Raw genomic sequence first — 13,443 nt, 5'->3', positions numbered from 1 at the left:
CAAAGTATAGTGCAACAACTATTGATAATCTCCTACCTCTTTTGTATGTAACTCACTATTATTTGTCTGTTTGTTTTCCTGAGAAACTGTCTTGTAGATAACAATATGTAAAACAATAACCATCGATAATTTCCTACCACTTTGTCTGTAATTTGGTAAGCCCCCCCTACTATTATGTTATCCTTCTTTTACTCTTTAAAATGTTTTTTTTTAAAAAAAGGAAATAAACATTGGTCAGGAATTTATTTATTGAAACCTCAAGACACTAAAGACAATGCCCAGAGTCAGACAAATTTACTTTCATTTAATTATGACAGTAGAAAGGTTTTCAGCAAGGATTGAAAGGAAGTTTTTCAGTTATCTCTCAATGAATCAGAAAATGAGTTGGAATGCATCTGAGAATTCCAGAGTAATTAGTTTACTTTGTAAACTTGTTGTTTTACCTTGCATCTGTCTTGTTTTTCTTTTCTTTTTTTTTAACGTTTTATTTTAATGGTACATTTTAGATATACATAAATATAACATTCACCATAGGGAGTTTGTATCTGTACATGATATATCTTGCTTCTCCCCCCTCAACTCCTGTTCCCCTCTTTATTTACAAAAGCTTTATTTCCATTTTTTCCTTCTTTTTTCTTGTCCTTTCTTTCCTTTTTCCCTCCCCTTCCCTTGTTCCCCTTCTCATTTGAACATTTTGTTTTTCATTTTTAAGCTTTGTATATTCAGAGTATTGTTGATTTATAAGAAGCATTTCCAGCTATTGTACATCATGTAGAATATGTAACATAAAAGATTAATGTTTACATTTTAAGAAGAATGTATGTGCTGTCATGGGCCAGAGGATGTGGACTTACTATGGCTCTTACTTGATTTTCACATATCCCTGTTAGAACAGTTCCATGCAGAACTTGAGGTTAGGGAGAAAAAGAAACCAGTCTGGTGGTTTTTTAACCTGAAGTAACTTTCATGGAGCCATAACAGAATCTACTAGAGGGGTGTTTCACGTACTCTGTAAGGAAATGCTCTGCCATTTTCATCATAGGCTAGTTCTCCCTGCTGAGTATCTCTGACTATGTTGGATGGTTAACTTTTTTCCACTTAAACAAGAGTAACAGCTACTGTTTTTCAAGAATTTATTGTATACCAGGTAGTCTACAGATTGTCTCATTTAGTCCTAACATTCTTGAAAATAGTGGTGATTATAAGAGTTAAAAACTAGTATTTCAGGGGCTCAGTCTGTTCCAGGCATTTTGTTGTGTACTTAATCTCTTTCACTTGTTATTCCGTACAGAAACTGTGTATATTTGAGTAGACATCTGTATTTTCCCATAGGACTGGAAGGGTTAAATAACTTGCATTGTGTTGTACTGCTAGTTAAATCAGGACGCAAGCTCACCTCTGAATTCTAAAACTTGTTTTTGTGTGATATACGCTGCTGTATTTTCACTTCTGCTGATGGCAGTGGGGAGCACTGACTCTGTGGCACCTCTGTGGCACTTCTGCTGATGGCAGTGGGGAGCACTGACTCTGTGGCACCCCTGAAGGGGTGCCACCACATATATAAAGGGTAGATCCCCTCGCAGCAGGCCAGTTACCAGCTTTGTTGGCTGCTTTTCAGAGTATGAGTGCCACCTGCTGGAAGGCTACAGCCCATCTGTCTGCTTGGAGTGTGAAAGTGTGACGTTTCAGAACCTTAGTTCCTAATTAGTTTTAGGAATCCGTCATAAAAGCACATTATTTGCTGTAAAAGCACATTATTTCCTTTATCTTCAGCTCTGGGGGAGGGGAGGAGGCGTCCTGCATTTAAAAAGATGAGGTTCTTAGCTTTCTCTAAAATAAATTCATTGGTACTGTTCTCACAAGTGCAAAGACTGCTGGCCACACGAATTGTAGTGTTATTTAAAAATATTTATTTGTGTATTTTCCAGTAGTGGTTATTCAACCCTCACTCTGAGCTACATCCCCAGCATTTTGTTATTGTTGTTGTTTTGTTTTGAGATGGCATCGTCTTAAATGGGCTAGGCTGGGCTCACACTTGTGATCTTCCTGCCTCAGCCTCCCAGAGTTCTAGGATTGCAGGTGTTATACCATTATTCCTGTTATTTTCTAAATGATTAAATAAGATTAGAAAATTGGATTTGCAGCGTGATAATTTACAATAAGTCCCTGACTTGAACATCCTAGTTTCAAACTTTCACAGATACCAGCGGATCTTGCATTAGAGAGATACGTAGATGCGAACAAATCGTGGAAGTAGCTCAGCCTAACCTTTACCGTGTATCAACATAAAGGTAACTGTAGGCTTAAAAATAGTTTATTTACACTATGTGTGTGTGTGTTTGGTTTTTTCATGTTTTATGGTATGTATCTGTGTCAGAGGTGTACCTATTGCAGTATAAGAAAACTTGGAGTTCCCTTGAAAAGAGGAGTCTGGAACTCCTAAGGGCATCATACATTCGAAGAATAGAAAGTAGAAAATTAAAGAGGAAGAAAGGTGTAGATACAAAAACACATGGATTCTGGTAGTTTTAGTTGCACAAGAATCTCCAATTTCAGGGCCAGGGGTTTAGCTCTGTGGCGCAGTGCCTGCCTGGCAAGTGTGAGGTCCTGAGTTCGATTTCTGATACCCAAAAAACAAAACAAAATAAAACAGAAAAAGAACACAGCAGCAAGAATCTCCAATCCTAAAGAGTACTTTTGAGAAAAAAATTTAGAATTCTAACTTTAGGTTACTTTATATTTCATTAAAAATGGTGAAAAGTGGATACTTTTAACAGTTACTTCTATACCTCAAAAGAAGATGGGATAAAGTATTGGCGTGTGTACTGAATATCCTTCATTAGGCTCCATTGGGATCATGTGCTATGTTTGGGATGGATGTTTCCAGCATTTAGTGTGGGCCATAGGAAAATCATAGTTTGCTTATGTTTAAGTAAAGCATATCTGTAATTGCAAGATGTTCAACTGAACAAATATTTGTGAGATGACATTAAATTTCACTGGTAAAATGTGTTTTTTCTAAGAGTTATGCAAAGTGTCAGCTTGAGAAGCAGAGATAATGATAATATCCTACTTGGCATGTAGATTTCTATAAAAAAAGGGCTATTTTTTGGAGTGTGTGTATTTTTTTTTTTTTTCAAATTATGAGTGTGCTTATTGTGGAAGATTTACTTATAAGTAGCAAAACAGTGTTTCCCTGTAATCTCAGCTACTTGAGAAGCTGCAGCAGGAAAATCCCAAGTCTGAGGGCAGCCTGGGCAGCTTAGGGAAGCTGGCCCCAAAAGAAAATCAGTAAAAGAAGATGGGCTAGCAGTGTCGCTCAGGGGTAGAGTGCCCTTGGGCTCAATTCCCAGTAATAAAAAAGAAATCCCACATTTTATACTAATAATCACTATTAATGTCTTAGTGTATTTCCTACTTTATAAATGTGTCATTTAATATTTTGTAGCCTTTTCTATTATATCATAATATACCATGTTTTTTTATATAATTAAAAATTTTTAGTGTATATATTTGAGACTACAATATGTAGATACACTCTGCTTTCTTATTGGATGTTTAGGTAGTTTATTGTTATTTCTCACTTGCTTATTTCATTAAATAGTGGCAGAAAAGTTACTTTTTTGTTGCTTGTTTCAGTATATGGGGTAGTAAATATGCTTATCTAGGGATTAGCATTTTATCCACTCATTGGGTTAATTTTTGATTTTCTTATGTTTTTATTTTTTGCAGTACTAGAGATTGAACCCACTGAACTGGTCTTCCTGCTGAACTGTATCCCCAGCCCTTTAAAAAAAATTTTAAGTAGAGAGATGATCTAGGTGGGTCACTAAGTTGCCCGAGCTGGCCTTAAACTTGTGATCCTCCCAGAATTCTAGGATGACAGGCATGTATCAGTATGCTAGGCTGATTTCTGCTATTGTTTGTTAGTATGCTTCCTTTTGTCCTGTTCTTATGTGTCATTTTCTTTAGAATTTTGCAGCATTAATTGCATTAACAGCTCTTTCAGGAAACACTCTTACAGCATTCCTTTGCTTTTCAGGTTGTACACCATGTTAAGTATTTTATCCTAGAAAATCCAGAGCTGTGTTTCTTGTTCTTTACATTAGAGCAGCACTGTCATATTTCTGGTAGAGTATATGTTAACTGAAAAAAGAATCATTCAAAACGCTTGAAAAGGGGATACTTTATGAAAAAGAACAGCGTTTTATGTTATAAGCCATTACTAGTTTATTGTTTAAGAGCCATGTAAGTTCAGTAACTCATTGGATAAGCTGAGTGTGGTGGCCCACGCCTGCAATCCCAGCATTTGGGAGGCTGAGGCAGCATGATTGCTGCAGGTTCAAGGCCAGCTTGGGCTATATACTGAATTCTCTAGTTCACACTGGCCTCAAACTCGCTGTGTCGGCTACATAGTTCTAGACCAGCCTGGACTATGTAATGAGACCATGTCTCAAAAAAAACACCGAAGTCATTTGACAAATACTTATTATTGAGTGCTTATTATATGCTAAGAGCCATTTTAAGTACTAGGTATATAAAACCAACCAAAATCTTTGCCTGTATAAAACTTGTGTGTTAATGGAGACTGATGAACAATAAATAATATGTAAACATCTTCATGTTAGTTCGTGTGAGATACTTCTGCACAGTGGTTATTAAAGAATAATTTTCAATAAAAGTAAAAAAGGAAGTAACCAAGGTGATGTTATAATCAATTCATAGTAAGACATACTTACAGATCAGGGATATTGGAATGAATGTCCAAATTGAGACAAAACTAGCTTTCTCCATGATGAGAGGAGGAAAGTCAGTGAACATCTACTACACAGCACAGAATGTATGTGTCTGTAGTCGAGAATTCATTCTGCATTGTTACCACTTGTCCATGATGCAGAGCTAAGGCACAGCTTCTGCGGAATCCGGATCAGGTACTGAAGTGACGTGCCCTTGACCACCCATTTTATTCTGTTGAAGTAGAAATCTTTTCCTGTGACATGAGTCAGTAGACAGCCATGGTGTTCGGAGCTCTTTCAAATTGTAGATGAAAAGCTTACGTAGGTGTAACAGGACTGAGGAAGACTCCCCGAGGTGTTGGTTATTTGAGAGCAGAGGAAGAGCAGTGAGATGCTCCTTTGTTTTTGTCTTTTGCCTGACTGACTGGAACAACGGACTTGCTGTGAATGGGAAAGAGGAGAGAGAGCAGGAGCGATAGAGACCCCAGCCTCAGTTTTGACCTCTAGTCATTCCAGTACAGATGTGAGGCACCTAGATAGGCAAAACTGGAGTTCAGGAATGAGTAGACTAGAAGGAAACATTTGGGACTTCATGTGTACACCTGTTACTCCAAAGACCCTAGACTAAATGAGATAACTAAAAAAGCTCGTCCAGTGTTCAGGCGCCATGTTACTCCTTAGAATACAGTACTGTCCCTTCATGTATGTCGTATTAAAAGATGACCTCCGTGGCAGTTCCTCTTCTGGGCATACAATGAACAGAATTGAAGTGAGGCTTCAAACGCACATTTGTACATCAGGATTCAAGACAGTACTAGTCATAGTAATTAAGAGTGGGAACAAAATAGTCCGCGAGTGACAGGTGGATAAACAACATGTGGTATACATACATACAGTGGGCTATTATTCAGCCTAAAGTGAAATGAAATTCTGATACACTCTATGACACAGGTGCACCTTGAAGACGTGTTTAAGGAGAGAAGTTAAGAGACTGCAGATATAGCTGTGAATTTCTCCACAGTGCACCTTTCACTGATTCCATCATTACTTTGGAACTTAGGGGTAACACTTGCATGTGAAGCAAGGGGTTGCTTAACAGATCTTAGCAGTAGCAGCAGAGATAGCAGTTTATAGTGGAGCCCTTGCTTTTCCACCTCCGTACCCCAGGTGCGGGACTGTTACTTTTTCTCTGGTCTTTTCTTGTCCATCTCTGCCTTTCCTACCTAGACCCAACAGGAAAAAGTGTCCTGAGGCTGATTGTCAAAAGTACAGTAGAAGGTGAGCTAGGAACTGCCCAGCCCATCTGAGTTCCTACCTGTTCCCTGTGTTCCAGGGCGTGTGGGCTGGGGACAGAACCTGGAGAGTCATATCCTTGGTTCATGCCTGGTCTGCAGCTGGCAGAGCACTTTCAGCAAGATCACTGAAGTGTAGATGAACAGAGACAGCTGAGGTATAGTACCGGAAGGAGAGAACTGAGGAACTCTGTCATTGCAAATAGTAAATAAATAAACAACTGAGAAGTTGTATGTATATAAAAATTTCACAGGTGGAGTTCAGATGATTTTTACATGATTCCAGCATAGGCAAAATGTACTTTATTTCTAAGTATTAGAATGGGTAAGCAGTTTATTTTTATTTGCCTCATTGCTGTATTTATGTCTGTCTTTCCTACCATACTGTAAGAACTGAAGACAAGGACTTTAGCTGTAGTGGGAAACACATAGACTTTGTAGTGGGCAGATCTGTTTAAGTCCATCCCGTCTCTCTAGCTGTTTGTTTTGTTGGTCAAGTTAATCTTACAGTGTTATTCTTAGAACTGAAGGAAAGGAACTTGCATATAATACTTTTGTATATTAAAAGTAATAAAATATTGAATAAAAGTTTTCTTCCTTTGCATTTCAAGTGCTTTGGATCAGACCCTTTTTTCTTTTTTGTTTCTTCCACAGAGCTTCCTCCTCTTCTTCTTCTTCTTTTTTTTTTTTTTTGAGACAGGCCCTGGCTGTGTAGCCTAGGATGGCCTCAAACTTGGGACCCTCCTGCCTGAGCCTGTTAAGTGCTATGACTGCAGGCATGTGCTCACATGCTTGGGAAGCTTTACATTTAAGGCATTAAAATATTTATCAAACTGAGAATGTTTCTTTCTACCTATTAAATCCGAACCCTGGTTAAGGACAGTCTGAGGCAGGCATATTTATAAGGCTTTTTACCTGAGTGGTTAATGTCGTTACTAAATATTTTATCAAGCAACTTTCTATGATGTACCAAGTGCTGAGTTTTCACTTGCTAATGTGGTCTGTCTTTCCTCTTTTTATTGTCTTAGGGTGGCTCAGAGATTTCTTGTTTTGTCTTTTTGAGACAGGGTCTTGCTATGTAGTTCAGGCTGGCCTTGAGCTCACTTTGTAGCTCAGGCCGGTCTTGAACTCAAAACGATCCTCCTGCCTCAGTCTCCTGAGTGCTAGGATTACATGTGTGCGCCACCACACCTGGCTAGCTCAGAGATTTCTTAAGGCCCCCACCTTTTTTTCTATTTCCAGGATCGCCTTGGTGTTAGTTGACTGATTATCTCAGTCTGATACCTGAGTAAATCAACTTCATAAGGGACAAGGCTTATTTTGGCCTGTGGTTTCAGAGGTTTCAGCCTATGGTTGCTTGGTTTTGTTGTTTTGGGCCTCTGACAGCATAGTACATTATGACAGGAGCATATGGCAGAGTCTGTCACCTCATGACTTCTAGGAAGCAAAGAAAGAGAGGAAGAGAGAGGAGAGGCCAGGGTCCCAGTATCCCTTTTAAGAGCACATCACTACAACCTTCCTTTCATGAGGCCCAGCCTCCTAAAGGTTCCGCCACCACCCAATAGCTACAGAGGTTGGGCACCAAATCCTTCCACACATGCGACTTCGAGGGGCATTCAGGAGCCAAACTGTAGTACCTTATAACTCCAGTTTTTATCAGTGGGCTTATTATATATCAGTTTACTACTTATATTCACTGCTCTTTTAAAATGCCTTAGCCACTACTGTAGGCATGAGTAAGTGTAGGAATTGTTAAATCTCCTTTTGTCAAATATTATGCACCAGTACTGTGCTAGAGTAGATGTAAACAGTACAAATACATGATTTCTGCCTCCCAAGAAGGCAGAAATTTCGTGTATTTACCTGGCAGGGGAGAGACCATGATCATGAAGGTGGTTTTCCCAGGATAAAGCTTATCCATGGCAGTCCAGATGTGTTGACTTCTGAGATTTCCCCAAGTGTAGGAAATGTGTAGAATTTGTGGTATGCATTTGCACTTTCCCCAGGGTTGGGGGAAGAAGCTGTTTCTCTAATAAAAAAGGTGCAGATGTACCCAAATTTAATTAATTATTTAATTATACAGTAGTACTTTTGTCTAGTACCATTTAAAATTTTTTATAAAAGGAACATACACACATAGAAAAAGGATCAAAAGATACGTACCAAGTCTGGACAGAGCTTATCTCTGATTATTGGTAATTTGGACACTATTTTTTGAATCTTGCTTACCTGTGTTTTCTAAATTTTTGAAAAAATTCGTTTTGAAATTATAAGAAGTTCATCATTTCCCTCTTCTCACTAACAGAAGTGATCTTTTTCTTGTATTCAGCTTTTGCGAGAATTGAAGCACCCTAATGTGATCGCGTTGCAGAAGGTGTTCCTTTCTCACAGTGACAGAAAAGTGTGGCTGCTGTTTGATTATGCAGAACATGACTTATGGGTAAGTCTAAACCCACTGTGTAGTCAGGACTGTTTTTTATAATATGGAGCGTATTTGTAAGGGCTACACAGAAAGGAAAACCTGCTATTAACCACAGCTTAAAATAAACTTAAAAATCAGTGTTGATTTTTAAAGAAGCTAAGCAGTAAAATAACTTTTATTAAGAAGATACTATTTGTAATATTCAAAATTTTACTTCAGAAAATTTTAATAAGAGTTTGTAATTTTATGCAAGTAGTTAATGGCAGTTTACTAATATGTGTAGTGAAAATTTCCTTTGTGATATACACGATAGTTTAAGTTTAACCAGGTGTGTACTTGAGAATAGTTTCTAAGTTAAGGTCAACTTCTTGTGGCGTTATGCCATTTAAACTGAGTCCACAAAGTAGAAGTATATGTATAGTTTTGTAGACTTCTAGGAGGTTTTATGATTATATGAAGGAATAAAAAATTCTGATTCCTAACTTAAAATTAGGAACAAAGACATTTAAATATTTTATTTGAATAGCTACTGAAAGTACAAAATAATTCAAGTTTGGCAGTAAGTTCAAATTAGGGGTAATTAAATTCTGATTCAATATGGTATGATTTGTCATGTATGTAAGTTATAATTCTATTTAGGAATAACTTTAATAGACTCATGTGTGAAGGAACTTTCAGAGTTCATGCCATTAAGCAGCTGACTAGACCCTCCAGTGTTTTTTCCCAACTCTCTTCAAGGATATTGATAAACTTTATTTCCCCCCATTTTTCTACATTCCCATATATTTCTACCAAGGCTTACTTGATAACATACATACTTCACTTTGAACATCAATGATATGATGAAAGGTTTTATGCATTGGGACCAATAAGATCCTGTAGGGCTGTCTTGTCCAACATGGTGCACAAATTAGTTTTATCTGTTTCTTTTCCTTTTTTAAAAATGTATTTTTTTAAAAAAAAAAGTTATGTATGTTCCTCCTGTTATATTACTGTTGGAAATAATTTATATAAACCCAAATTTTTGAGTATTTCTTAAAAATAAGTGAATGTTGTAGAACAGTTTATGAAAATAAGAAAGCTATATAAATAACATAATAATTGTTTGTGCAATCTAGAGTTACTGGAACCCTGCTGACAACTTCACCAGTGCTATATGAGTAGGATTTTAAGTAGTCCTTTGTGTCCATTGTGGCATATTTTAGATAGAAGGTAGAGTCGAGTTGGAAGTGGGAGGTAGGGGGCTAGGGATGGCAAGTAGCATTTCTTTCCTGTTATTACAGTGTTTTTATAACCAGTAGTATATACAAGGCAGATATAAACATTTCAATATGAGTTTGGCAGTGGTGAGGTACACCTGTAAACCCAATACTCTGGGAGGTTGAGGCAAGAGTGTCGAAAGTTCATGCCCAGTCTGGAAATCTTAGACCCTGTCTCAAAGTAAAAAGTGGAAAAAGGGCTGATGATGTAGCTCAGTGTGAAGGCCTAGGGTTCATTTCCCATGTATATATGTAGAATATGATGATTCTGTTGTATTTATTGCAAGGCAATTAATTTCTTTATTTTTTCTATCCTTTCCTTCCCCTCCTTTCCAGTTAGTTCCTATGTAATATTAACCCTTGGGACCATGTCTTAATTCATTCTGTACTGACACAGTGATATCCTTATTGATAGTGCTATCACCCAGATGCACTCAGTGCTGTTTAGAGAATAGTAAAGATTGAATTTTTCTTCTATTTTTTCTTTTAATCTTTCATCAGTAGAGAACTAAAATTTTTTAGGCAGGTACTTAAATATGTATTAACTCTTTGTAACTTTTGGTCGTATTTAATGAAAATCTTAATAGTTTCAGTAAATTTCGTATTAGAAACCCACATTAGTATGATTACATTTACTCCCCAGATAGATTCAATGTTGATTGACCTTATTAAAATTATTTTCTTTATGTCATTATTGGTCTTTGAAAAATAACTTTGAATCTAGAGCATTTATGGTAGCCTTGACTGGGTTTTACTGACAAAGATGTTAGCCAAGACTATCTGTTATTATAGTATATTCTATTTTTTAAATTTTTAGCATATAATCAAGTTTCATCGAGCATCAAAAGCAAATAAAAAGCCCATGCAGTTGCCACGATCTATGGTCAAGTCATTACTTTACCAGATTCTTGATGGTATCCACTATCTCCATGCCAACTGGGTGCTTCACAGAGACCTGGTAAGTGTGTTTCTTTAAAATTCACCAATATAACTCTTCTTTCTCTTTGAACAGAATATTTTTTTGTTGGTACAATTATAATAAAACATTAAGTATAAAAAAATTTGAAAGTACACATAAATGAAAAGAAAGAATAGAAATAACCCATAAACTTATAATCAAAAGATTACTTTTAATATTTGCTGTTTATCACTCCATTATTTTATGCATAATTAAAATATTCATTTAATTTTTAAGCAGTGATTAATTTTAGTGGAGCAGTTATATGTGAAACAAATACATTTTGGGCCAGTTTCTTAATTATATTATTGTTGATCATCAGTAAAAACATTAGTAAAGACTTAGTTCTCATTTTTTCCCGTAAGACCTAAGGTGAAATAATGACATTGCATCTGGTGGAAAGAAAGTTGTTATCAGCATTGATGATAAATAAATGAATATACTGAACATATGAAATATACATATTGGACAACTTAGCCACAGTTCAGATGTTTGATTTTACTCACTACTTATTTAGTGTACATGTGACATCTGTTAACATCAGATTACATGCTAGGTGCTCATCTTCACATTATCATTTTAGTTTATACTGATGAGATTTTTTTAGTTTTCTTAGGAAAACAGGTGCTGAATTGCTATAATCCTCATGAGTTTTTCATTGGAGATTTTATTTAGTCCCCCTTAAAATGATTTCGTTTATTTTTTAGGCTTTTAAGAATTTTAGGGATATGGTGGAAATAAGTCTAGGTAGATTCCAGTTTTACTAACTGAGAAGTATTTATTACAGAAAGTGATGAACACATAGAGAGATCAAGTTAGTATCCTTTGGTACCTGGTCCGCCAAGCCTGGACATCCAACTTGATCACCTCCTGTTATGGCATTGTAGTTCACTTGGGGCAATGGTAGTGACCCTAAAAGATGCCTTTGTCATTTTAGCAGGAGTATTTTGCACACCATGTTGAATTGTAACATTCTTCATGACTTCCACCTGCCTGCCCTTAACCATGATGTTCTAAAATAGTCCTTAGTAATGTGAAGTTATTCTAGATCAGTCTCAGTTCCATAGATGATGATGATGATGTTGCCAAATTCTTAATGTGACCAATGTGAGTTATATTTTCAAGGTTATGATCAGGTTTGAATAACTGATCCAAATCTTATATTTGATTAATTTGAGCACTTCTCTCTTAGTTCATAAAATTGCATATTTTGTCTTAGAACAGTGTAACACATTTTACTTGTGATTTTGTCACCTAAAGGTCCGCTGACAAAAGTATGACTAGAGTTCATTTTTCTTCCATCCAAACTTGTTGCTACTTCAGTTTCCTGTCTCTTGGTGGTGGCACCACCCTCTTCCTAGCCTAAAAGTATCTCTTACCTCTTTGCAGAGCCTTCTTTGACCTCCATATCGAGAACTTGTGAAGTTTATTGCCATCACTAAAATATCTCTTCCGCTTATGTTTGTGTTCATGTCCTGTGTTTCCCCCTCCTCTACAGTACTACCTGATTCCTTCTCTTACAGTACCACCTTCCTGTTTTCAATGATCCGTTTGGCCTTCTATCCACTTTAGACCTATGGGCTCTTTACTTAGCCTCTGCTCAGCAACTTTGAAATACTTTTTTATTGATAGAGGAAAGCTATAGTTATTTATTTGGCTTTCAGGGTCTTAGCATATTTAACTCTAAATGACTTTGAAATTTTCTCTCCCCATGTTATTTTCCACATATATTATACTTTTGAAGTATTGATTGTTCGCAGTATCAATCAATAAAGTTTCCTGCCTCAGCAGCCTTTATTTCCTCTGTCTTAAAACTCATTGCCTCTGTCTCTCCATATTCAAATACTGCCTGTCTTTCAGGGCTCAACACAAGCGTCAAAATTTGTCCTCATACCCATCGCTACTTAGAAACAACCTCTCCTTGTTACTGGTTCTTTTTGTATTTATTTTCTTATGCACATTTATCTGTTAGCATTATAATTTATATAGATATCTGAGATAACCCTCTAGCGGGCATGGTATGTATCTGATCCTGTTTTGGACACTACTACCCTGTATACAGTAAATGTTGAGGAAATTCAGTGATTGCATATCAGTGAGAATATTCTTTAGTAATAATTTCTATTATTTATCAGTATGAGGAAAAGGAAGAGAGGCCAGTCCAGAAGTACACACAACCCCTCAGCCAGTGCTGGGCCTTTGGTTTTGTTATTTATTTATTTATTTTTGAGAATATTGATTATTGCAATACATTTTTTGGATTGAGTGTTTGCTCTTGTGTGTAAAATAAAGAGTCCAAGAGAAGTATAACATACATTCAAACAATTAAATTGCACTGTGAGGATTAGGTAAGAGGGAATATGACCTGTGGCTATAGACAGAGGTTTTGACTGGGGAGAAAAGGGAAAGCTTTAAGAGCAGGTGACATTTGAGTTGACCTCTGAAGGATAAGTAGAATTGAAAGATTCAGGGGATGAAGGAAATCTAAGCAGATGTTGAATGTAAAACATCTGAGGGGAAGAGCACTTGGATTATCCCAGAAAGATTATATAGTTTTGACAGGCTCCATGGATAACTGGAGTCTAGAGAGTTTTGTTGGATGGTTGATTAACTTCCTCCTGCTGGAACAAAATATCTGACACCCACAGTTTAAAGCAGGAGAGGCTTATTTCGGCTCACAGCTAGAGAGGGTTGTCTGTGGTTCGCTAGCTCCACGGCAGAAACACCTTAGTGGAAGGACGTGGTGGAGGAGAGCTGCTTACCTTGTAGCATGTGG

At 36.8% G+C, this 13,443-nt stretch overlaps 1 protein-coding gene across 1 annotated transcript in view; it reads left to right on the top strand.

The window, feature by feature from the left end:
- The window catches only part of Cdk19 (cyclin-dependent kinase 19), a gene marked incomplete at its 5' end in the record, with an annotated part of 99,230 nt that overhangs the window by 41,837 nt on the left and 43,950 nt on the right, over positions 1 to 13,443 (top strand). Inside the window, 2 exon segments of the mRNA XM_013510868.1 lie at positions 8,358 to 8,468; positions 10,527 to 10,667. Of these exon segments, the coding sequence (XP_013366322.1) occupies positions 8,358 to 8,468; positions 10,527 to 10,667 (252 nt within the window).

The sequence above is a fragment of the Chinchilla lanigera genome, unplaced genomic scaffold, assembly GCF_000276665.1.
Source record: "Chinchilla lanigera isolate Chin_1 unplaced genomic scaffold, ChiLan1.0 scaffold00010, whole genome shotgun sequence".
Taxonomy (NCBI): domain Eukaryota; kingdom Metazoa; phylum Chordata; class Mammalia; order Rodentia; family Chinchillidae; genus Chinchilla; species Chinchilla lanigera.
This window is presented reverse-complemented; position numbering and strand designations above follow the sequence as displayed.